The sequence below is a fragment of the Equus przewalskii genome, chromosome 20 (assembly GCF_037783145.1).
Source record: "Equus przewalskii isolate Varuska chromosome 20, EquPr2, whole genome shotgun sequence".
In the NCBI taxonomy this organism is placed as follows: Eukaryota; Metazoa; Chordata; class Mammalia; order Perissodactyla; family Equidae; genus Equus; species Equus przewalskii.
This window is the reverse complement of record NC_091850.1, coordinates 45,624,350-45,650,720: the sequence shown is the minus strand read 5'-3', so window position 1 is coordinate 45,650,720 and position 26,371 is coordinate 45,624,350. Positions and strand designations below refer to the sequence as shown.

The window sequence follows — 26,371 nt, the reverse complement described above, 5'->3', positions numbered from 1 at the left end:
CCAGTCTGGCTTCATTTTTATGCCTAACAGTTAAGCAAGCAGACTTCTTTCCTTATACTGGGCCAGTGCTCAGCTCTCCCAGGGGAGCAGGGAGCGAGCCATCAGGACCTTGCACTGTGGTCGGAGGAGGGTTACTAGGAAGCGGGAGCTCTCTCTCGTCCTCACTGAGTTTGCACCAGGAGTGTGTTGAAAACGTACCAGTACTTTCTCAACCTGCCACTGCTCAACGGGCCCACATTTCTTTTATCTTCTTTCCCTTGTGGAGCTGCAGAACCAGTCACACACGTTGTAGTTAAACTAATTCAGGAAAACTGACTAAAGGTACATGGTGCTCCTTGCCTAGACCAGCTGCCCTCTGATGGATTCTTGTAGTCATTGGCAGGCACAAAGCAGAGCCTCTTCACTGCTGACTTTCCAGAGAAGCCCATTTCTGTTGGGCATGGGGCATGCAGGTGAGGGGACACGTTAGTTCTCTGAGTGACCCCAGCCTCTCAAGCATCTGACCCCTCCAGATCCCGTATATCTCCTGTGCAAAGTTCTCTAAAATTTGATTTTCAACTTTCAAGCCTTTTCTTTTGGCTTCCTTAACGGTATTTTTGCTGCTATTTGTATTCTCTAAAATGATTTGCTTTTTTGTTCATGCCTGTTTCCATCCCCCCGTGTATACCTTCAAAGATATATGTGATACCTCTAAACATATTCCCCAGCTTTTTTTTTTTTTGAGGTCATAATAGTTTCTAACACTGTGAAATTTCAATTGTACATTATTTTTTATGTCACCATATAGATATATGCCCCTTCATTCCTTGTGCCCACTACCCAGTCTCTTTCCCCTCTGGTAACCACTGAACTGTTCTCTTTGTCCCTGTGTTAATTTTCTTCCACATATAAGTGAAATTGTGCAGTGTTTGTCTTTCTCTGTCTGGCTTATTTCGCTTAACATAGTACCCTCAGGGTCCATCCATGTTGTTGCAAATGGGATGATTTTGTCTTTTTTTCTGGCTGAGTAGTATTCCATTGTATATTTATACCACATCTTCTTTATCCATTCATCTGTAGCAGGGCACTTGGGTTGCTTCTGTGTCTTGGCTATTGTCAATAATGCTGCACTGAATGTAGAGGTGCATAAGTCTCTTTGAATTGTCAATTTCAAGTTCTTTGGATAGATACCCAGTAGTGGGATAGCTGAGTCATATGGTATTTCTGTTTTTAATTTTTTGAGAAATCTCCATGCTGTTTTCCATAGTGGCTGTAGCAGATTGCATTCCCCCCAGCAGTGTATGAGGGTTCTCTTCTCCACATCCTCTCCAACATTAGTTATTTTTTGTCTTGGTGATTATAGCCATTCTAACAAGTGTAAGATGATATCTTAGTATAGTTTTGATTTGCATTTCCCTGAGGATTAGTCATGTTGAACATATTTTCATGTACCTATTGGCTATCTGTATATCTTCTTTGGAAAAATGTCTGTTCATATTCCCTGCCCATTTTTTTAATTGGGTTGGTTGTTTTTTTGTTGTTGAGTTGTGTGAGTTCTTTATATATTTTGGAGATTAATCCCTTATTGGATATATGATTTGCAAATCTTTTCTCCCAGTTGGTGGGTTATCTTATCGTTTTGTTCATGGTTTCCTTTGCCTTTCAGAAAGCTCTTTAGTCTCATGTAGTCCCATTTGTTTATTTTTTCTTTTGTTTCCTTCATCCGAGTAGACATGGTATTCAAAAAGATCCTTCTAAGACTCATGTCAAAGAGTGTACTGCCTGTATTTTCTTCTAGGAGTTTTATGGTTTCAGGTCTTACCTTCAAGTCTTTGATCCATTTTGTGTTCATTGTTGTGTATGGCAAAAGATAACGGTCTACTTTCATTCTTTTGCATGTGGCTGTCCAGTTTTCTCAGCACCATTTATTGAAGAGACTTTCTTTTCTCCCTTGTGTGTTCTTGGCTCCTTTGTTGAAGATTGGCTGTCCGTAGATGTGTGGTTTTGTTTCTGGGCTTTCAGTTCTATTCCATTGATCTGTGTGTCTGTTTTTGTATCAGTGCCATGCTGTTTTGATTACTGTAGCTTTGTGGTGTATTTTGAAGTAAGGGGTTGTGATGCCTCCAGCTTTGTTTTTTTTCTCAGGATTTCTTTAGCTATTCAGGGTCTTTTGTTGCCCCATATGAATTTTAGGATTCTTCTATTTCTGTGAAGAATGTCATTGGGATTCTGATTATGATTGCATTGAATCTCTAGATTGCATTAGGTAGTCTGAACATTTTGACTGTATTTATTCTTCCAGTCCATGTGCATGGAATATCTTTCCATTTCTTTATGACATTGTTGATTTCTTTCAATAATATCTTATAGTTTTCATTGTATTTCATTGCATTTCATTTCATGGGTCTTTCACCTCCTTGGTTAAATTTATTCCTAGATATTTTATTCTTTCTGTTGGAATTGTAAATGGGATTGTATTCTTGACTTCTCTTTCTGTTAGTTCATTATTAGAGCATAGGAATGCAACTGATTTTTGTAAGTTGATTTTGTACCCTCCAACTTTGCTGTAGTAGTTGATTATTTCTAATAGTTTTCCAATGGATTCTGTAGGGTTTTCTATATATAAAGTCATGTTGTTTGCAAACAGCAAGAGCTTCACTTGTTCATTGCCTATTTGGTTTTGTTTTATTTCTTTTTCTTGCCTTATTGCTCCTGGCCAAATCCTCTAGTACTGTGTTGAATAAGAATGGGAAGAGTGGGCACCCTTGTGTTGTTCCTGGTCTCAGAGGGATGGCTTTCAGTTTTTCCCCATTGAGTATGATGTTGGCTGTGAGTTTGTCATATGTGGCCTTTATTGAGGTACTTTCCTTCTATACCCATCTTATTAAGAGTTTTTATCACAAATGGATGTTGGATCTTGTCAGATGCTTTCTCTACATCTATTGAGATGATCATATGTTTTTTATTCCTCATTTTGTTGATGTGGTATATCACATTGATTGATTTGCAGATGTTGAACCATCCTTGTGTCCCTGGTATAAATCCCACTTGATCATGGTGTATGATCTTTTTAATGTTTTGCTGTATTCAGTTTCCCAATATTGTGTTAAGGATTCTTGCATCTATGTTCATCAGCAATATTGCCCTGTAATTTTCCTTCTTTGTGTTGTCCTTTCTGGCTTTGGTATCAGGGTGATGTTGGCTTTGTAGAATGTTTTAGTAAGTGTTCCATCTTCTTGAGTGTTTTGGAATAGTTTGAGAAGGATAGGTATTAAACTTTCTTTGAATGCTTGGTAGAATTCTCCAGAGAAGCCATCTGGTCCTGAGCTTTTATTTTGGGGGAGATTTTTGATTACTGTTTCAATCTATTTACTTATGATTGGTCTATTCAGATTCTCAATTTCTTCTTGATTCAGTTTTGGGAGGTTGTATGAGTCTAAGAATTTATTCATTTCCTCCAGATTGTCCAATTTGTTGGCATATAGTTTTGCATAGTATCCTCTTGTAATGCTGTATATTTCTGTGGTATCCATTTTAATTTCTCCTCTTTCATTTCTAATCTTATTTATTTTAGCCTTCTCTGTTTTTTTCAGAGTGAGTCTGGCTAAGGGTTTGTCAGTTTTGTTTATCTTCTCAAAGAACCGGCTCTTCATTTCATTGATCCTTTCTACTGTTTTTTATGTTTCAATTTCATTTATTTCTGCTCTGATCTTTATTATTTCCTTCCTCCTGCTGACTTTGGGGTTTGTTTGTTCTTTTTCTAATTCTGTTAGGTTTAACATTGCTTATTTGCGATTTTTCTTGTTTGTTAAGGTGGGCCTGTTTTGCTGTGAATTTCCCTCTTAAGACTGCTTTTGCTGCATCCCATATGAGTTGTCATGTTTTTTCATTTCCATTTGTCTCCAGATTTTTTTTATTTCTCCTTTAATTTATTTAATGATCCGTTGGTTGTTCAGTAGCATGTTATTTAGTCTTCATATATTTATCACTTTCCCAGCTGTTTTCTTGTAGTTGACTTCTAGTTTGATAGCTTTGTGGTCAGAAAAGATGCTTTATATGATTTCGCTCTTCTTCAATTTATTTAGGCTTACCTTGTTTCCCAACATATGGTCTGTCTTTGAGGATGTTCCATGTGCACTAGAGAAGAATGTGTATTCTGCTGTTTTTGGATGGAGTGTTCTATATATCTATTAAGTCCATCTGATCTAGGTTTTCCTTTAAATCGACCATTTCCTTGTTGACTTTTGTCTGGATAATCTATCAATTGGTGTAAGTGGAGTGTTAAGACCCCCTACTATTACTATGTTGTTGTTAATATCTCCTTTTAGGTTTGTTAATAGTCACTTTATGTACTTTGGTGCTCCTGTCTTGGGTGCACATATGTTTATAAGTTGTTAGGTCTTCTTGATGGAGTGTCCCTTTTGTCATTATATACTGCCCATCTTTGTTTCTCATTACCTGTTTTATCTTGAAGTCTACCTTGTCTGATAAGTATGGTAATACCTGCTTTCTTTTGTTTGCCATTAGCTTGGAGTATTGTCTTCCATCCCTTCATTCCAGGCCTCTGTTTGTCTTTAGATCAGAGATGTTTCCTGGAGGCAGCATATTGTTGGGTCTTGTTTTTAAATCCATCCTACCACTCTGTGTCTTTTGTTTGGAGAATTAAATCTATTTGCATTTAGTGCGATGATTGATATATGAGGGCTTAATTCTGCCGTTTTATCACTCGTTTTCTGGTGGTTCTGCATTTCCCTTGTTTCTCGTCCCATCTATTTTGGACTACCAATTCAGTTTGGTAGTTTTCTGTGATGGTTTTCCTAGTTTTCTCTTTATTTATCATTTGTGTCTCTGTTCTGATTAGTTGTTTAGTGGTTACCATGAGGTTTGTATAAAAAAAATCTCATAGATGAGATATTTCTGATAGCCTCCTATTTCCTTAGACTAAGCTGATTCCATCCCTTTCCGCTTCCTTTTCTAAGTTATTATTGTCACAACTATGCCATCTTATGTTGTGAGTTTGGTTTAAATGATGAGATTATATTTATTTTTTATCTTTTCCTTCCCTTTATCTTTAATGTTATAATTAAGTGTTTGCTAACCTATTCTGATAGCTGCAATTTTCTGGTTTTGTCTACCTATTTTTCTTCTTACTGAAGGCTTTGTAAATCCTTCCCCCCCCCGCCCCCCATGTATGAGGGCCTTCTTGAGAATTTCCTGTGGGGGGTGTTTTGTGGCAATGAACTCCCTTAACTTGTGTTTATCTGTGAAAGTTTTTATTTCTGCTTCATTTCTGAAGGATATTTTCACTGGATAGAGTATTCTTGGCTGAAAGTTTTTGTCTTTCAGAATTTTGGACATAGCATTCTGCTCTCTCCTAGCCTGTAAGGTTTCTGCTGAGAAATCTTCTGAAATCCTGGTACAGGTTCCTTTGTAAGTTATTTTCCTCTGCCTTGCTGCCCTTAATATTTTTCTTTGTCATTGACTTTTGCCAGCTTTACTACTATATGCTTTGGAGAAGGTTTTTTTACGTTGATATCATTAATTGTTCTGTTGGCTTCTTTCACCTGTATTTCCAGCTTCTTCTGCAGGTTTGTCAAGTTCTCAGCTATTATTTCTTTGAACAAGCTTTCTGCTCCATTCTCCTTCTCCCTCTGGATACCTATATTGCTTATGTTGCATTTCCTAATTGAGTCAGATATGTCTTGGAGAAATTCTGAATTTCTTTTTAGTCTTAGTTCTCTCTCCTCCTCTATCTGAAGCATTTCTGTATTTCTCTCCTCCAGACTGCTAATTCTCTCCTCCATAATATCAGCTCTTTTATTCAGGGAGTCCAGATTTTTCTTCTTCTCGCCCATTGTGTTTTTCATCTCCAACATTTCTGTTGGTTTTTCTTTGTAGTTTCAATCTCCTTTGTGAAGAATTCCCTCTGTTCATGAATTTTATTCCTGATTTCATTGAACTGCCTATCTGTATTTTCTTGTAACTCATGGAGTTTTTTTATGGTAGCTATTTTGAATTCTCTGTCATTTCGATTATAAATTTCTGTGCATTCAGGATTGATTTTTGGTTATTTGAAACTTTCCTTCCGGTCTGGAGTATTACTATATCTCTTCATACTGTTCAATAGCATGGATTAGTGCCCCTGCATAGTGGTAGTATGTGGTCGCAGCTTCTGCCTGCCTCCACTGGGAGGGGGTGAAGAGCTGTGCATTCTGAGCCTGCCATGAACAGCAGCTTGCTCACTCACAGCTGCTGCTTTTCTGTCATATGCATAGACTCTCTGGCCAACTGGCTGAGCTGGAGCACTGGGCCAGGGGAGGGATGCTTCCTTTCGCCTGTGCACTCCCAGGAGCATTTTCACTCTGCCCTCGCTGTCTGTTCTCCTTGGGTGCTGGCTTGATGAAGACACCCCACAGTGGCTCAGCCACCTGTGTGTGGGTCTTTCCCACAGGCTGTGAGGGACCTTGGAGAGAGATGGTTTTTCCATGGAGTGTCGCCCCCTCCCCTCTTCTCTCAGAGCCACATGTGGTTCCACGCCCTGTGTTACTCCTGTTGAGGGAGGAAGAGGAGATCCCTTTACCTCCTTCCACTTCCTCCAGGGGGTCCACCACCTCCACCTTCAGACATATGGCTGTGTGGGTCTCTCTGACATCTTTGGTGTTGTGTGGATGTCCTTTCTTGATACATGAATGTCCTTTTCATTGTATTGTAGGGGAGAGAGTTTAAGGGCAGAGCTCACTCTGCCATGATGTTTGCATCACCTCTGAATGCCCCAGCTTCTTTTTTTCTTAACTTTTTATTTTGAAATATTTATAATCACAAGAAGTTGGAAAAAAATGAACAGACAGGAGGTTCATGAACCCTCTCCCAGCCTCCCCAAGTTGTCACGTCTTGTATAACCACAGTCAAAGCAGGAGGGTGACTTTGCTGCAATCCACAGAGCTTATTGCAATTTCCCCTGGTTTACGTGCACTCATGTGTTTGTGTGTGTCTATGTGTTTAGTTCTGTGCAGTTTTATTGTGTGGATTTGTGTAACTACCACCACTTTCAATATACAGAATCATAGAGAATTCTTCCATCACTCCCTCAGGCTGCTTACTTATATCAAACCCAACCCCTACCCCCATCTCTTTCTCCTGGCAACCGCTAATCTGTTGTTCTCCATTTCTATAATTTTCTTATTTCAAAAATGTTACATAAATGGAATCATACAATATGTCACTTTTAGAGATGGGCTTTTTTTTACTCAGCACAATTCCATTGAGATCCATCTACCTAGTTGCATGTATCAATAGTTCATTCTTCTTTATTGCTGAATAGCATTTCATGATATGGATATATCACAGTTTGTTTAACCATTTACCCATTAGGAGGTAATTGAGTTATTTTCTGTTCTTGGCTGTTACAAAAGGAGAAGCTATGTACATTTATATGTGGGTTTTTGTGTCAAAACAAGTTTTCATTCCTCTGGGATAAATGCCCAAGGTGTCAATTGCTAGGTCATTTGGTAAGTGCATATTGTTCTAAAAGAAACTGCCAAACTGTGTTCAGAATGGCTGTACCGTTTTACAGGCCTGCTAGCAATGTATGAGTGATCTCCAGCTTTTTATCATCCCAAAAGTCCAGGATTGCTTTGATTTATTTGTCAGTGAGAAATGTTAAGATCCAGTGCATAATATTTTAGGAGATAAAATTTACCTTATATGATCCAATCTCAATAATTTTTATGTTTAACATTCAGTTCTGTAGCTGAACTCTCTACATGCACTTTTAAACGTTTGATTTCTTTATTTATCTGATGTAGATACAAATGATCAATTAAATGGCCACAAGCCAGCAAAGCAAGAGGAAACTAAAGACCTAGAGCCATCTACTACCTCATCATCCCATGCACTGTTGAGGATTAGATTTGACTTTGGGCATTCGGTTGCTCCCTACTGGTTTAGCAACTATGTCTTCACATAGATTGTGGTATCTGGAATTTAAAAAAATAAAATAGGTGGGCTTCTCATAGGTGGAAATATCCAAAAAAATAGATTGTCATTTATGCTTTCTTCCTGTAAAAATATAATCTTTATTAAAATAATTAAGAAAGTATATTATAGTATAACATATGCCCTAGCTGGCTGAGTGATCTGGGACAGGTTGCTCTGTGGTGCCTCAGCTTTCTCTGCTTCAGAATGAGAAGTCTGTAAGGGGTGTGAGACAGTGAGTGAAATTACGTAAGTGAAACACCACAGTGCTTGTCTCATTGCAGCTGCCAATAAATGTTCCTTTATTTTCCTCCTTACCCCCATTATAACTTACTCGACAGACAAAATGATACATATTTAAATATAAGATGCAAAAGTATAAATACCTAGGTATAATCTGGTATCTTCCTCACTCATCTTTGATCAACAAGATCTGCTTAATCCACTCCTGGTGCCCTTTCTCAGAGTAAGTGCCCCCCTGTGACCCCTCTCTTAAGTTCAAAACTCAAATCCTTCTTAGTGGGTGCTCAACTCCAGCTCTGTCTGCACCTCCTGTCCTTCAGGGAAGAGTAGACTGTTATAAAGAATCTTTACTCATGGTTCCATGCAAACTGGCATAAATCATTTTGTACACATTACTAAATACTTTTGTTTCCAGCCAAAGCTGCAAAATAAATGAATGATTTTTTTTGGATACATATGTGTAAAATATTTGTGTTGGCCAGAGAAATGTTATCTAAAAGGAAAGCCCTTTGTCAGAATAGTTTAATTCACGTAAAACATTAACTTTTTTCTATAGAATAGTTTAAAACTGGTTTAAATTCATGAATTTTCTAATTCTTAATATTGGCCCAATATTTTCAGGTAGAGAAAATTTTTATGTCAACAGAGAAATTAGAAATTAGTGCAGAAAATTATAGAGAACTCTAATACACCTAACACAATGGTCACTTAGTATGTGATTATTAAATGAATTGTTTAATGCCATGCTATATTGGCTTTCTTTATAACTCAGTATTATGGCAGGGATTGCTACACTGACTCCGAATCTTAGGATTCCTTGTTGAAAGGTCACTTCTAAATGGAGAGTTGCAAATTCTGCTTTGATTAGTTGGTTGTGGATTGGCCTCAGTTAATGTAATCGAAAGGTGAGGTGCTTCAACAGAAGTTCAGCAAATGCAACGTTACAGGTCTTAAAATGCCTAGCTGGAAGTGGATATATATGTAATCTCGTTTACTTGTTAGACTTCTTTTTATAGGGCATTTTTAAAATCTTAATTTCTTATTTGATACTCAGCGACATAAACTAAATGTGATAGGTCTCCAGTTAATTGAGAGAAGTAAACTCTCTCTATGTATTTGTGATATATATTGTTTGTTACTGATTGTTGTTCTTTTTATTGAATAAGTGATAGAAAGTTTGATCACCAACAATGTATTAGGGTTTCGTCAGGAAAACTTGTAAGCTCTAGGTACGCTAGGCTTGTAGAGACTGAACAGGCTCTTTAGGTTTTGTTGTTTTTTTTTCTCTTTTTTTAAAGCACAAAATTCAGAAGCACGGGGTGAAGGAAGGGTTGGGCTTTCTACTTGGGACCAGTGATGTTGATGGATACAAGTAGAAGTAGACGTCATCAGCTCTCACTTGGCTTTTTTCTTCTCAAGGAGACTGCTCTTCAGACTGAGTTAGAAGAAGCTAAAGACCAAAATGGGTGAAAGTTTTATAAGAAAGGATTTATTTCTCCTAAATGAGTTCATGTCTCTATTCCAAGACAAATTAGATCCCTGGGTAGTGAAAAAACTTAATAATTAGGTCACCAAACTGGGTCTATTAATCTTTAAGGAACTGTGGGAAAGGGAAGAGATACCAGAAGGCTGAAAATGCACTTGTGCTTTTTAAAGAAGGTAGATTTTGCATATTACTCAGGTGAGGTCAGTCCTAGGCAGAGTTCTAGAAAAGACAGTTTATAAACTGCGAGCAAAGGAAGTAGTGAATGAACAAGTTATAGCATGTTAACTTTATTTCGTTCTTCACTGGGTTTCTTGTTTGATGAAGGGCATGCAGTGGAATTAGTGAGCATTTGACCAGGCACTTGACATTTAATTTGTAGACAAGACAGAAAAATGAGGACTGTCTGTTAGCACAGTCACTGGAATTAGACTGCTGAATGGCTGTAAAATGAGGATGTCAGTTAAAACAGGACCAAGACTGTCTTTATCTCGTATACTGATCTCCAGGTAGAAGATGCCAGGAAGAAAGTGTTTTGATAGTAAGACATTACTCATAACCAGTTTGTGAATAAGGACGTAATTTCTAGTCCAGACCCACAGTCAGATCAGGCTTGCTCACACAGTCATCTCAGTTGGACTTGAGGCCCAGCGGACAGGTGGTTTTGACCCCTGGTCTCACCTTCTGTAGTGGAGCAGCCTGGGCAGTCGTCATGTCTTTGACTTGACCCCACTAACCTATTCAGCACTTTTGTGTCCATGTGTGACCTCTGGAGAGATTGCTCGTCTGTATTCAGGCACCCTGAAAACGTGCCTTTGTTGTGTTGAGAGCTGTAATATCTTGAAAATGGGAAAATTGCCACAAAGCCAGGAGAGACTTGGTGCTGTAGCAGAAATAATGGTGGCTGCATTAAACCCTTGCAAGTGAGGCTGTCAGTGGGGGCTGGGTCAGTGGATGACGTCCATGGGGCCAGAGCATGTTTCCAATGTTGGTCTCCATCCCGTGCAGAGAGCTCGTGAGTGGGTGGATTGGTGGCAGACATGCTGATCAAATCTAGACCAGGGTCTGTTGGATATGTCAGATAATAGAATAGGATCCCAAAAGATCTCAGCAGAAATCAGTCGAAATCTATCACAGAAATTTCATTCATAGGTTGTGATATATGAGTCTGTTTTGAATCAGAAACACTAACCTAGGCAGGTTACAGAATAAGGGTGACATTGGTGACCACAGCATGTGTTAAACAAAAAATAATCTTACATGTGTTAATTGACAGTGTCCACAATAATGTCATGACCCCAAGTCACGCCTTCAACTGTAATGAGTAAACAGCACAGAATCATAAACAGGGGGCAGTCATCTCTCTCTGCTGTTTGGATCAGGTGTGGTGCTGCCTTCAGTTCTCCAGCCCCCAGTTTGGTGGGGGAGAGGGCAAAAGAGAATGAGCTGATGTCGACGAGGCTCTGGATCATTGCATGCTGCTAGAGTGCAAGAATAAAGTGTTAGCCGTGGGAAAAGGAGGCAGGCTGCAGGAACGTGCGCTGTCTCCAGAGATTTGAAGAGTTAAAGAGGAATTACAGTTTGACCAAATGCTGACCATTTCAGGGAGTCAGTGGTTGCTCTCAAAATGACCTGGGGTAACCTGGGGTTGGGGCAGAGGTTTTCCCAAACTCAACACTTCAGTGAGTGTCTTATCCTTCAGGGATGTTGAGGAATAAAAAGAAATTAGAAAATTGCTCATCTCAGAATCTCTCTTTTTGGCAAATTAGACTTGATGTAAATATCTGGGTAGTTGAGGTTCCTGCAGTGACCCAGGTCTGTCTGTCAGCCATGTATCCAGCCATATCACATGTGCCTCACCTTGGCTTTGCTTACACATCTGCATGCTTCCACCTTCTGGTGCTGCAGTGCCCACAGGGAATCCCTTAGTGTGTGGGCTGCCCTGACACACTCCTTTTTTCCTCCTCTCTTAGGCATATTTGCATTGGTATTATTTCATGATACTAACTTGAATTTGCCCTCTGCCCCCACCACCCCAAATGCATCCTTCTTAAATTTCCTTTCATCATATTAAGGCATCTTTTACCACTCACCCAAGAATAATAAGATACTACTGAAACCTTTACTCCTCCTTAATCAGAGCAACAGGCACATGCACCAAAGGTACAGTTGGGCATTTCAGGCCAAAGAACATGCTGTTCATACCTGGAACAGTCCCTTTGACCGCTGCTTCTTATACCAGAACCTGAATCACATTTTATGTGCATAGTGGGCGCCCTCTGAAATTCCACCTGCAAGTTGCCATTGAGACTACCTCCTTCTGCCCTGGCTTGCAGCTCCTGCTGGGGGCTGCAGCTTTCATTCTTCCCACACTGGCCTTATGGGTCGCCCGTCCCCACTGGTACCCCCAGTGATTTGTCTTTGTCATAAACAAGAATAGAGAAATAGACACCAATGGTAGTAGCTTCTGTTTATAAAGTGCCTGCAGTGATTGAGCACTTTCACACATCTGTGGTCATCTTATTTGACTCTCAAACTGGCCTTGCCAGTTAGGGAAGACATACACGGTAAAATGATCCCATTTCATAGATGAGAAGGCTGAAGGTGGAGAGTGCTGAGGATTTTCCCAGAGTCACATAGGGGGTAAGGACCCACCTCCAGATTTAACAGGCTTGTAGCCTCTGTTCAGACTGTGTGCTCTGAGAGGCTGCAGCCAGAGCAATCCCCAAATCTCAGGGCTCCAGTCTTACCACCCACTGAATCGGCTGGAAGTTCAGTCTTTTCCTGGGATCCATCACCCCAGTGAGCTCCTGTAGGAGCCCTCTCTGGTAGGGTTTCCCCTCTCTGGTTAGTGAGGAAGGGACTTTTTCAGGAGGTTTCTCCCAGCAAAGCTGAGGTTCCTCCTTTAGGCTCCACCCAGCACAGACCCCTGTAGGGAAGGGGCTAAGGTGGAGGTGGTGCAGGATCCAAGACTAGGCTCTCCCACACCTTTATCACAGGAGCTTCTTCCCAGAACCTCATGTGTCTCCCTAGCCCAGCCTTCTCTGGATCCTGGTCCGTGAACAGCTCTATACACACGTGCAGCCCAGCTGTGAGCTTGGTTTGAGTTCTCTTCCGTAAAATGCTGCTGACCACTGCTCGGAGGGCCTCTAGGGGGCAGCATTGCCTAACTCTGTGGCTGCCTGACCAGCCCATGACTGGGCCACAGTTCTAGAAGTAGAATCCATGCTGCTGAGAGCTTCAGTAGAGCGTAACTCCTCTCTTGCTGTTGGGCGAAGATTCACCTTTTTACTGTAAATTAACAGCCTGCACAGAAGTGCAATTTTTTTTACCCTTAGGAAATTTATGGTAAAAATTTCACAGACATCCAGGAGACTTTTTCACGTTCCTTTATTCAGAAGTTATTTTAGGCATCATATGTACCAATTCACCAATTTAAAAGCTTAAAAATACACTTTGCCTGAATCATATTGCATTATGGTATACATCAGTTCATCACCAATTGACATTAGAAATGACCTTTATCTAAGACTTCTTTCTCCAAATTGAATATTTCCTGTAGGACCAGACAAAAATTCTAACAGGACAAGAGATCTTTGGGCATTTTGACATGATGGATTTAAATGTAGCCCTGCACCGTCTGCCTCATTCATTTTCCCCTTTTCAGCTGTTTGATCTCAGGACTGATTCCCGTGGTCTCCTCCATAGCTGTGGCCCTTCCCTGGTTCCACAGCCGGCCAGCAGGTGAGCATGTGCCACCGTGGACGCGTGTGGAAATGTCCAGGATGTTGAGGAAATAAGCTAGTTCTTTAAAAAAAGTTATCAGGAGGGAAGGAAAAGGTTTGACCCACAAATACGCCTGGCACTTCCCCTGGAACCAACGGGAAGTGATTTCTATAGACCGTGATGGACTAATTCTAGCATCTTTTCCTCATACTATTTTTAGGTGTGAAAAGATTTAAATGTGGGACAGGGTTAAGTTTACCAGACTAGGTGACTGTTTTGAACAATTGGTTGGAACCTGGATACATTTTGAAAAATTTCTAGAGAAAGAAGACTTAAAACTTTGTGATTCTTATTATTAGAAGACTTTTTCTTACAAGAAAAAAACTAATAATAGTGCTGACGTTTGCTTACATCTTTGCTCTGCGTGTATCGCCTCACGTACTCTTCCCAGCAGCTCTCTGAGGTGGGCATTTTACCGTGCCCATTTCATAGATGAGAAAACGGAGGCGTGGATCCAGGTACGTGCTCTCCCCAAGGTCACGGCCTAGGAAATGTTAAGTCTGGATTTGAACGCAGCCATCTGGCTTCAGAACCCATGCTCTTAATTGTCATTCTGTATTGCTTCTTGTGAGAAGTGTTCTGTTTTAATGATCATTTGCGGATAAAACCTTAACTCTTCTGCTGTTGCAGTGGAGTTATGTGGAAGCACACTTGTGCATCGTGCCTCAGGCCAGTTCCAAGAGTCAGTTTTGATCTCTCCTCTTCACAGTGTTAGAAGCGAGACTTGTTAAATTTGTCTCATGATTTAAATGGTATTTTTGGTAGTCTTTGCTAGAGAGGAGGAATTTTGCACCCTGCCCTGCATCCTGCCCCACAAGCTGGGTCCCTGAGTTAGGTCTCAAGATTGAGTCAGGAGAGAGGCTGCTAAGCGATCAGGCAGAGACACAGACAGCCTGTGGCTCAGAAGCAGCGTGTGGGGCACCAGTGCGGGATTGACACTGGGCCAGGGCTTCCAGCAGGGGCCCAGTGAGCCCACGACACTGGGGAGACCTGACCCAGCTGTTTGGACACCTGTATGCTGAACGTGTCTGATCCATGCAGTGTCCACTAGCTGTCCTAATTGATGTTGCTGTGTTTTGCTGATGTGGCAGTATTTTTCTAGGGAGCTTTTTAAAAACTTGTGTTTCTTTTATCTCAACAAATTTGAAAGAAAAGATACTAATTTCTACTAGTGTTACGAGAACCTAGCTCGTAAAAGTGTAGTGTAACTTAAACCAGAGGCCACACTGGCTGCAGCCCTCAGGGGTCAGTGTCTTTGTCCCCGAAGGCCAGCGTGTTGTCTGATGCGTCGGACCCCTCCTTCTGTGACACGGATTTGATAACCGAGGCAGGGTTGCTCCTGTGCCTTCCTTCTCATCAGTACCTCTTCTGTTTAGATTACAGTGAAAGAAGAGCAGTCTTCTTAAATGTACATTTGCTTGCCTCATTCAGCTCCAGTGAACGAGCCTGAAATGCTGAGGTAGCACTGTTGCTAAAGAGGCAGCAGTTTAGTGTGCAGCGTCCCCATCTCCACTTCTTCCCTGTATCCGTTCCATTTCTCACCCACTGGTTAGCTCCTGGGGCTGATTCAGGGCAGCTGCACTCCAGGGGCGCTCCTTCCACTGGGTTCCATCCCACAGAAGCGAGGGGAGGCAGCTTCGGTGCAGCATGCGTGTTAAGATGGAAGATATAGTTGGGATTTTGAGAGAAGATAGTGAAGTAAGTGGGGTTTTTTTCCCCTTTTATAGCAGAATAAATGCAGTTGCAAAAGTCCACTTTTTGATAAATATCCATCTTAGGAATCAGAGGGTGGGAGGGTACAATGGCCAAGTGCTGCTGAAAGAGTTTTCTCTGTTGGGAGCAAGTGGCCAGTGGTCACCTGCAACACCCTTCCCCCAGGCATGTGGAAGGCAGGTTACCATGAAGTTGATAAAACCATTCCAACTAGAAAAGTCCACTGATTAGGTAGCATATCATGGATGTTCTTGGTTAAATGTTTTGACTCTTTCAATAAAATATTACAGCCTTGTTTTGGTAAAATATTTGTTAGTACTCAGAGCAGCCTAACTGGCACAAAGTCGGTTTCTTTCGGCAGATCTTGTCCCCTCAGGTAATTTGAGTGGTCATTATACTTAGGGTAATTAACATTTGTCTGGAGCGCTGCTGATCAGCCAGCACTCTGCTGCCCCCGACTCTGGTCGTCTTAGGAACTTCTTGAGGGCGGTATTGGTGTTGTCAGGATCCCTGTTGTAGCAAACCGAGTCTCAGAGAAGTTCAGTGATCTGTTGGGTCACAGAGCTGGTGCTTTGTCAAAGCATCCCTCAACTCTTAATACTGCTGCTACTCTATGGTATGCCCTGTAGAACTTGGAACGTTTTTCATGGGAAGTGTTAAAGCAAGTGAGGAGATTCCTCAAGATCATAATGCTGTCGTCCTGCTTCCTATTATTTATAAATGCAGCAACCATATTCGTGAGAATTTAGAGGAAAGGAAAAAAAGAGAAAGGATGTTACTGATTATGGGTCCTTCATAAATGGTGCAGAGCGTTAGTCAGTATTTGGTGAATCGGTGAATGTCATTTTTCATGTTGAAGTGCAATATCGACACAAAGTGTGACCGAATCCAGAGGCCGTCTTTCTCATACTGGCTTTGCCAATGGTTTTGGCAATACCAGTCGGTTTCGCCCTCTTTGGCCTGGTTACTTCATCATCTGGGGCCTCTTTTCCTTAATCTGTAAAATCAAAGAGATAACTTGTCTCTAAAACTCCTTTAATTAAAATTCTTGGATTGTGTGAAATTTGATAACTCATACACAAAAATAAGTAAATAATATGAGACAGGTTAACAAATGTTTTATTTAACATTTTTTGTTAACTTTTAGGACCCTGAGTGACTTGACTGAAAAATTAGTCCTTTGCCAGCACTTCCCTTAATTTGTAAATTTGCCTGCTATGTTTAAAATATGACCTGACAAGAGCCATCTGGTGATACTTTGTTTTCAACTAAAGATGCATTTAACAACAAAAGAACTCTTAAAAGATTAGCTAGGACTTGCCATCATTAGGGAATTGCTAATTAAAACCATAGTGATGTACCGCTCCTTTAGAATGGCTAGAATGAAAAAGATTGGCCGCATCAGATATTGGTGAGGATGTGGAGGAATTGGAACTCTCATAGGCTGCTCGTGGGAGTGTGAGATGGTACAGCCGCTTTGGAAAACAGTTTGGCACTTTCTCAGGAAGTTAGACGTGCACCTGCTATATGATCCAGAAGCTCCACAGCCACGTATTTCCCGAAAAGAAAGGAAAGCACAGGTTCATACAGAGACAGTACACAAATCTTTACAGCAGCTTTACTTCTAGTGGCCAAAAGTAGAAACAACCCAAATGTCCGTCAACAGATGAATGGATAAATTGTGGTATGTACATAGAATGGAATACTATTCAGTAATCCGAAGGAGGAAACTATTGATACACACAATAGTATTGATGGATCTCAACATAATTATGCTGTGTGAAAGAAGGCAGACAAAAAGCAGAGTCCATACTGTATGATTCAATTTGTGTACTTTTTTAAGAAAAGGCAAGCTGATCTATAGTGGCAGAAAGCAGCTCGGTGATTGCCTCAGGAGGGAGGCTGGAGGGAGACCGAGGGATTATAAAGGCGCAAGAAAACTTTTGGGCTGATGGAGCTGTCCACTGTCTCCCTGGGAGTCATCTTCCACGGGCGTATGCTTACGTCAGAAGGTGTCAGATTGTACACTTTAAATTGGTGCAGTTCATTATGTCAGTTGTATCTCAATAAAGCCACTTTGAGAAGAGGTTGGCTTAGGCACTAAAGACCAAATACAGTACAGTTTGTTTTGGTAGGGGCAGTGTGGCTGTATTAACCGGGAGGGCCGGCCTGGCCGTGCAGCAGCGGGGCACATCTCTCGCCCTGACCCCGTCACACCGCAGCTGAGGCAGCTGTCTGTAATGGTCACATGGAAGACATGGGAGGTGATTCTCACATCCCTGAGGAAGCGGGAAGCATTTTCTCCACACACAAACCACTTTCAAGCCACCAGGGCCCACTTGGTTTAATTAATTGCCGTTTTGGTTCACTGAATGGCTTCCCAGAGATCTGGAGCAGGCAGTGGACTTTCTGGAAGTGGGTGAGGTGCTCTGCTCCTGCCAGGCCTACAGTCTTGCCGCTCTTGTTCCAAGTTAATCTTTACCCATCCAAGTCCCTGACACCTTTTTAGTGGTCGTGGCGGTGAGGGTGTTTAGGCGTTTTCAGTATGCACACTCGTTTCCTCGAAGGACTGAGCTGTGGCTGGATGAACCGTGGCCTGGGCTGCGCACAGTCGCCCAGCAGGGCCACATCCGAATCTCCTGCCAGGCGTGGGGATGAGTTTATTCCAGCACATTATACGTTATATGCTTCCTTGTCTTCTGAGGGATGTAAAGCATCCGGGTCTGAGCAGTGGTTTAATAACTAATAATGGTTTGTAATGTTCTTGCTAAAAGTAAAACTATCTGCTAAATAAGAGTCGGAAGACCCATAAAGGAGTGCCTGTCACATTTAGCAGATGTTCCGAGTGTCGGAGAGGTCTTTTCTCACTTCCACTGCACTCTCATTGAGCCTAGGAAACATTGGAAAGAGCAACTCCTCTTCCTTTTCCTTTTTTCTCTTTTGGGACAGTCCCCTTCAGCTCCCTGCCCGTTTATTTTTTCACCAGGCAGCGATTGCACACTGTTTTTTTGTGTGTGTGTGTTCCACTGGCCATTGGGCTGTTTGGGGTGCTCCTCCCTCTCCCCCTCCCCCGGTCTCCCTGGGAGCAGGCTGCCAGCATTTCCCTCCAGCGTAGGTCACTGCGGTCTCTGTACCAGGACTTCCCCGGGAAGTGGCGGGGCCTGGGCTCACCATGCGCTCTGTCCTTCCCAGCTGTGGACGTGGCTGGAGGAGCTGCAGAAGGAGCTGCTGGACGACGTGTACGCCGAGTCAGTGGAGGCTGTGCAGGACCTCATCAAGCGTTTCGGGCAGCAGCAGCAGACCACCCTGCAAGTGACGGTCAACGTGATCAAGGAGGGGGAGGACCTCATCCAGCAGCTGAGGTGGGCCGCGGCCTCGTCCTCCTGTCGGAGGCACACACTTAGAAATCCTGCCAGGCGTTTCCCCTTCTCCTCACTTTTTGGAACAATTAGCCATAATTCTCTGTCCAGCGAGGTAGAGAAGAAATAACATCCATGAATACAAAGCAGAGTAACATCTCTTTCTTTCCCTTTTCTTTTTTTCTCTGTTACAGTTTTTTTAACTTTATAATTTTTGTCATTACAGCGTTGACTCGTAAACCTTCCCAGAATTCAGCTTTTATTGGTACTTCCTCTTAACACTTACCTAGGAGTTACAGAAATTTCTCTACGTCAGTTTAGTTTAAACCTCCTAGGAAGGCCTCCTCGGTCCGGTGATCTGCCTCTCTAGAGTGTGGTGGGTGTCCCTCTTCTCAGAGTCCAGCTGCGGGCAGGCCAGGCCTCGGGTGACACCTGTCCCTCAGATGCCTCTCGTGGCAGGAGGCAGCAGGCGGTGCTGGGCTGGAAGCAAATTCCTTTCATTGGCCCATTTGCGTAAATGTGGCTTCCCCGCCGTATCCCTCAGAGGACAGTTCATTGAATCGTCCTGGTAGCTTCTGTGGTGTTCGCTGTGCTGAGTCAGGCCACAGGTACCTGATAAAGGCTTGATTGATGCAAGTGTAACCCCTCATAAGCATATGGCTTCACCCTGTGTAGTAAACGGGCATTATCTACTCTCTGCTTAAGGAGAAAAGCAGCTAAAAACGAAACTACTAAAATGATTTTATGTCATTATTAGACTTTGTATAAGAGCAACTGTGGGAAAATGTAGAAATTCTTCAGTGTGTCCTCAGATCTGGGGCCTTGCTCAGAGGAGGAAGCCCAGTGTTGTTTTGCGGGAGGGGCAGCTTATTCCATTTTCTGAGACAAGCAGTCCCGCTTCCTGCCAGCTTTCTTCCCCCTGAAGTTCTGAGCGGCCGGATCTGGTATCTGACAATGTGAGCTTTCCCATCCAATTCCTGTTTGTCTTGTTAAAATCCCGGTTTCCCTCCTCTGCTCTTTCGTAGGGACTCCGCCATCTCCAGTAACAAGACCCCCCACAACAGCTCCATCAGCCACATCGAGACGGTGCTACAGCAGCTGGACGAGGCGCAGGCCCAGATGGAGGAGCTCTTCCAGGAGCGCAAGATCAAGCTGGAGCTCTTCCTGCAGCTGCGCATATTTGAGAGGGATGCCATCGATGTGAGTGTCCCCACACTGCTTCTTGTGAGCCAGTGGCCTCCTGCAGCCTCCGAGGCCCCCGAGGCCACCTGGCGTCCCCTGCCCCGGTTCAGTTCCTGGTCCTCTCCCACTGCCCACAGCCTCAGCCTCGAGTACGGAGGCGGATAAAGGAAGGAAAGAAGGATTCTTCCTCAGCTCCTTCCCTGGGAGTTGGGGGGCTCAGCTCTAGGCTCTGACCTTTGAAACTGTGGTGGAGGCAGACGTCACTCGGCAAGATAGTGCAAAGCGAGTGTTGGGAGTGGAGTCGAGGCAGAGCTTCTAAACGAGAACATCTTGTTGTCTTAGCTTCTGTAAACCTTGATTGCATCACTGCGCAGCCCTCCCTTTGCCCTTCAAGCCGAGGCACAAACTCAAGGCAGAGCTCCCTCCCTGTGTCCCTCCCTCCGCCTCCCGCTCCTCCTGCTCCCTCTTCCTCCTTCCCTTTCACCTTCCTTCCTTCCCTCTCCCATTCCTCTCCCTCTTGGAGTAGGCATAAGCTTAGCCTGTGGTGGTAGCATTTAGGTAGTAGGAAACCTGGTTTTTTCCTCCCCACAGAAATTTTCTCAGATGATCTGTAATTCTTGCCTAAAAATCAACTTTTGCACCTTATATGTGACTAGGAGAAAGAAGGACAGGTTACTTTTCTTTTTCTTCAGTGAAGAGAGAGGGGTTCTTAAGTCTCTGCCAGGGAAGATCTTGTTAAGTCTAATAGGATGACATTGAATCTATGAAAGAAACCAAAACTCACTTCACCCTGGGTGAGGCTGGTTTCCTGGTGCCCGTCAGCTTCGTACAGCTGGTGGCAGTGACCAAGTGCCTGTCCGGGTACCTCTGAGCCATCCAGGTGATCCCTGTGACCGTGGAGCAGAATCTGCAGAGCACACTCTCCATGTTTATTACCTGTCCTGGGTTTAGGACTGTGCCCTGAGGACAGTCGGGCCAGACCCTAAGTGCCACCAAAGGCAGAGGGGTGGCAGGGCTTGTGTAGACTGCCTTTGGTTGCTTCAGCTGAGGGCGGACCCTCTGCCAGATGTGGGCCCAGCTCTGAGTGGCATGTGTGGTGCCGGGGCCAGGCCAGACCCTGTGCAGGCCACTCATCACTTGTCTAAACTTCACCGATGTTTTCGTTAAAGGAAGGCCTTCTTGGCTGGTTCATTCTCAACACTGGTTAATGAGAGGAGAAGAGGTAAACCCAACACTCATTGCCTGGTGAAGCCTGCTCAGCTGCCCTCAGAGTCTTCACCTTTCGATGTGCATGAAGCCACATAGAGAAAGGATGCCCTGGCCTCAGCTCTTCAAGGACCTGCCAGGGCCTGGACCCGGCATTCAGGTTCGAGGTTGCAGCACTGTTGAACAGAAGACCCAGCAGGCCTGTTTTCCTCTCTGACCCCTACTTCAGAGGAATTGATTTTGTAAACTTAGCTGCTGATTGAAGAGTTTCAATTAAGAAACACAAAGTAATCAGAAGCATTATTTGAAGTTTTTCTTCCAGGACATTTTGATATTTGAAAAAGAACCCAAAAGTGACTTCACTTATATTAATGCTAGTTTAAAGGGGGAAAAATTTTTTTAATTGTATTTCGACTTCCATTGAACCAGTATTTTAAAATGTAGATCAAGAACCAAAAACATCCATTTTCCCCTCAATAAAGCCGCAGGATTCCACGTGGCCTCAGGAAAGCCAGTATGCCAGGCCACGGGTACAGGCTTCCCTGAGCTGAGGAAATTCAGCCTGCAGTTCCAACACAGGCCAGTGAAAATATAGTTTAGAAGCTTTTAAAATGTCACAGCCTGAGAACCCTTTTTCTCTTGAATAATCCTGAAGTGTGAAAATCTGAGCAGTTTAGGCTCGAGCTGGGATTTCCTCTCTTATCTGGGAAAATGCCCCAGCACACTGCCCATGGGAGCATGGAGCTGTGCTTGGGGTGGAAATTCGTCTGTTCCTAGGTTAATTTTTTTAAATCCCCCACGTCTCTTGTATTTCAATTAGAGTAGTGTTTTCATCTCTCAAAAGTTGATCGAGGTTTCTGTGGCTCAGGATATTGCTGTTTCAACCTCCAGATATTCCAAGTAAAATCTGCTGTGTTGATCTAAAAAGAAAAACAGGATCATTGCTGTAGCATCCTGTGACAGGCTAGTTATGGCAGGCAGTCATAATTATGTGTCCGTTTAGCAATAGAAACTTAGACTTTGAAAAAATAATGGGATACATTTTTAAAAATTGTCAGTTATTTCTCAAAAAAAATCAATATTCAAAAACAATTTCCACTTTCTTGAGCTTTATTTTTGCCACAGATTTCTTTCCTCAGCTTGTATGGCTAACAGGCTGTGATGCTAAACTTTGGGGTGGGATTTTTCCTGGTGGTCCTTTGATCACAGCCATTGCTAGGGTTTCCTAAAGCTTAGTGAGCGTTTGCAAATCCTGCTGGTTTGAGCACATTGATCTTTGTTTATTATCCGTGACAAGGGTTGTCTGAGCCTGAGGTCGTCTCCGTGAGGCGTCATCGCTGAGTCTGTACCCCACCACCACCTAATCTCTTCTCCCTCAGTGTCAGAAAAGAAACATTAAGAAAGAAAATTCCCCTTAGAGGTAAATAGGAAAGTTATGGTCATTCTTTTCCTTTTTAAAGATACTTTTCCTCAGTGGCTTCTTGGTTTATGTCTAATTTGGTATTATTTAATCTTACTAATTTATAAATTAGTACAATTTCATAAATTACTGTAAGTACACATATTGTATGCAGACCCCAGAAATTAAAGAATAAATCAGTAAGATTTGTGCAATAGGAGTTTGAGGAAGCCTTAAGTTTCTTGTTACTTTCTATCTCCTGTGGATTCTGTGTAAACTCTTACATTCTCAGATTTTCCTACTAATTTGGTTACTGCTCTGGTGGATAAAGTAAATTAGAATCCATGGGAAATGTTATTCCATTAAAGTGTATAGTATTTCTTTCACAAGAAATTTTTTCCTACTTTCTAGATTTTGTAACTTTTAGTCTTAATTTTTAAAAAGTATATTATGAAAGTTTTTAAACCTACGCAGAAATAGCAAGGATAGGACAATGAACTTCTGTGTGCCTGTCCCCGAATTCAGCAAGACTTTTTCCCTGTTGCTTCAGGTAGCATTCTTTTGTTATTGTTGTGCTATGGTATTTTTAGAGAAAATCTTTGCCAGCTTATCGTTTCAGTCCTAAACTCCTTCCTAAGTGTCTCTAGAAAAGAAGGCCGTTTTCTTACATAAGCACAGTCCTCTAAACACCTCAGCCATCCAATGGTCATTCCTTATTGTCTTCTGATGCCTGCCTCAGTTCTAGTTTCTGCAAATGCCTCAGCCAGGAGGCGCATGGGGTCCACTCCTGCATTTGATGGTTGATCTCTTAGTCTAGAATCGTTTCTCTGCCCACCCTTTTTTCCCATGCCGTAACTTGTTCACATAACTGCATCGGTTGTCAGAGAAACCAGGTCCCACATTCTGCATATGCTCTCTTCATTTCTCTTAGGTTGTTTAACTGCTTTTCTTTCCCTAGTATTTCCTGTAAACTTAGAATGCTAGCTGTAGTCCTGATTAGACTCAGGCTCTGTTTTTGTGCAAAGATGCTCCACAGGTGTCACATCATGGCTTCTCCCGTCAGAAGGCACAGCTGTCTGCTCCCACCCTAGGGATGCTAAGTTGGCCGGTGGGTTGAGGTGGTGGCAGTCTGATCCTTCCGCTGTTAACTTCCCGTCATTTCTCGTGATAATCTACCTAATGGGTTGATGATCATTATCTGAACAGTTACTTTACTACAGTTCAAAAAAAATTAGAAAAAAATATTTCTAATTTTATTATTCTTCCTACATTTAATAGCTAGATTGATTTATAAAGAAGAACTTTCCTTCATGATTACATGCTTAAATAATTAATTTTCTCCTTCAGTTACTTAACAGTTTTAAGGATAAAGGCTGGTTCTCCGTCAACCTGTCGTCGGAACCAGAGTTTTTCATTTAATTTTTGTCTTTTTAGCTCTTTCTGTTTTTTTTTTTTAGCACCATTAGGATTTAGTGGATCTTTGTATATTCGGTATATTTTATTCAGTTGTCATTTTGTTAGTGTCTAATCGTCCCACCTTTGGCCAGTGGGGCGCCCCTTCAGCTGGCTTCTGTGTCCTTCTGACACAATCCATTTGTCTCTTCCTTACTGACTTGGCACAGTGAGATGTTGCAGCAGATACTTATTTTTAAGTTGTAGTCCTAAGCAGATAATTTCCTCTGTCAGATCATCTCAGATCTTGAGTCTTGGAACGATGAGCTTTCTCAGCAAATGAATGACTTTGACACGGAAGATCTCACAATAGCGGAACAGCGCCTCCAGCACCACGCAGACAAAGCTTTGACCATGAATAACTTGACCTTCGATGTCATCCACCAAGGGCAGGACCTTTTGCAGTATGTCAATGAAGTTCAGGCCTCTGGTAAGAAGTGCATTCCATTCTGTGTCGGTTGTGGGGTCTTCATGTCACCATAGGAACTCATCCAGTTTATTTTAAAATGACGACTGCAGGGTTCAGTTAGCCCCTATGACATAGATGTTATAGATACCTCCTCTTTAAAAGGGAGCATTTTGCTTTTTTTCCCACATAATATGATCACATTTAACATTATGATTAGTATACTTACCGTTGATATTCTTGTATGTTATTTCAAGTAGCATGAACTTTAATTTAACAAATTATGTATTGTATCTCCATGAATGAAATGGAAATCTCAAGAAAATATTTTCACATTAATTATTTTTTTCTTTGTTTATATTTTACCAGCAGATGTCACTATAGGCTCAAAAATGTAGCGAGAATGCTGTCGTGTTAGAAACTTACTTAGCAATGACCTGCTTGCTCACTACATTACTCATTTTATGCAAATCAAACTAAATGCTTGCTGAAAAGTAAACTGGGTATACAGCGATAAAACAAAAACAAACCAAAGTTTGCTCATTTATAAAGGATATCACATTTTCACCAATATCAATGTAAGAACAGAAGTAGATTGAGAGGCATGGGTTCGGTTTGATTAGCTATACATGTTTGGCTTTGGAGCACATCAAATACATTCTGTGAGACGCATTCGCATGCTTGGAGGTAGGTGCAGACACTCCTCTGCTGGCTGTGTCCTCCTTGAACTTGGCCTTCAAAGTGCTGGCTCAGCCCCCAGCCCGGCACAGTGTTCACAAAAGCGGAATGGGTGTCCTGCAGCACTTAAGAACAGGTGGAAATGCTAGTTGAATCCCAGGGCCTCCCTTCAATGTCCACAGGCGTGGAGCTGCTCTGCGATAGAGATGTAGACATGGCAACTCGGGTCCAGGACTTGTTGGAGTTTCTTCACGAAAAGCAGCAGGAGCTGGATTTAGCAGCAGAACAGCATCGGAAGCATCTGGAGCAGTGTGTGCAGCTTCGCCATCTGCAGGCTGAGGTGAAGCAGGTAAGCAAACTGCTGGAGGCAAAGCCATGGGGAAGAGGACCCAGTTGATAAGCCCTTGATAAGTTATGGGTAATTCGGACATGTAAGTGTTGGGGAAGGTCGTCCCTGATCAGAAGACAGCTGCTCTGATGCGCAGTGTAACACACATGCTAATACAGCCACAGCTAATGTATAAAAATCAAGCCGATGCCTGGACAGCTGTGTGGTTTACTCTGTCGTGGATAAGGCTTTGTTGCCCAGCAGGCATATCACTTGAGGGTAGCATCCATCTAGGTTGTTTTGTTATTGGAAGTCTCTTGCTTGAAACTCTGAGTACATTGCCTCCCGGACTAAATAACTATGATTTTTCTGCCAAATACACCGTTAGCAATCAGGACAGGATCACACGCTGTGTATGGCTGGGGTTTTCTTGTGTTAATCAGGATGCTGTCCTGCCACATCCCAGATCGCATGGCAAAATAAAAATGGAACATTTGGAAGAGATTGCTTTTGGCTCAACGCCGGTCAGATTCCCTGCATATATGTATTCAGCATGTACGTGACATTTTATCTCCTGTGCAGGAAAACCACATATGGTACTGGCTTCATGCAGGGAAAGGATGGCTCCTTGGACTCTGGTACACGCACAGAAAGGTGTATGTTAATCTGATTGGAGGAGACTTAAGGTGGCTGTGGACAACAAGCAAGTGTGGTGCATAAGTGGGTGGCAGTCACCTTAAAGCAGATCTACAATTAAATTGGAAATCTTTAAAAGAGTACCATTTAATGACATGAAGTATTGTGACCTGCCTCTTAAAAGTAAATTAATAAAGTGTTCTTTTTGCCAAAATAGTACAATTAGTCTAAGAAATAAAGGAATAAACTAATGTACCCAGTAGGGATTACATTTGCCTCTGAATAACAGAGTCCAAAAATAGTGGCTTAAAAAAATTATTTTTCCCACATAATGAGTCAGGAGGTGGTAGATTGCTGGCATTCATTCAGTGGCCCCGTGATAGGTTAGGCTAACGTCTTGGTGATGGGTGGCTTTTTGCTTGTGGTTGCCTAATAGCTGCTGCAGCCCCAACTATCACCTCCACATTCCAGGCATCAGAAAGGGAAAGGCATAACAAGAAGGAGGCAACCCTATACCAGAAAAGAAATGTGTTCACAAAATCCACCA

The 26,371-nt window shown here is 42.4% G+C and overlaps 1 protein-coding gene across 6 annotated transcripts in view; it reads left to right on the top strand.

Moving 5' to 3' along the window:
- TRIO (trio Rho guanine nucleotide exchange factor) overlaps positions 1-26,371 on the top strand; it is a 355,575-nt gene that overhangs the window by 191,278 nt on the left and 137,926 nt on the right. For all 6 annotated transcript variants that reach the window (XR_011530455.1, XR_011530456.1, XR_011530457.1 and 3 more), the window contains exons 12-15: positions 18,371-18,540; positions 19,563-19,737; positions 24,011-24,206; positions 25,043-25,209. Coding sequence is in view for 3 of the 6 variants with exons in the window: in XM_070587180.1 (XP_070443281.1) it covers positions 18,371-18,540; positions 19,563-19,737; positions 24,011-24,206; positions 25,043-25,209 (708 nt within the window). In the remaining 3 variants the exon portion in view is untranslated. The remainder of the gene's footprint in view (positions 1-18,370; positions 18,541-19,562; positions 19,738-24,010; positions 24,207-25,042; positions 25,210-26,371) is intronic.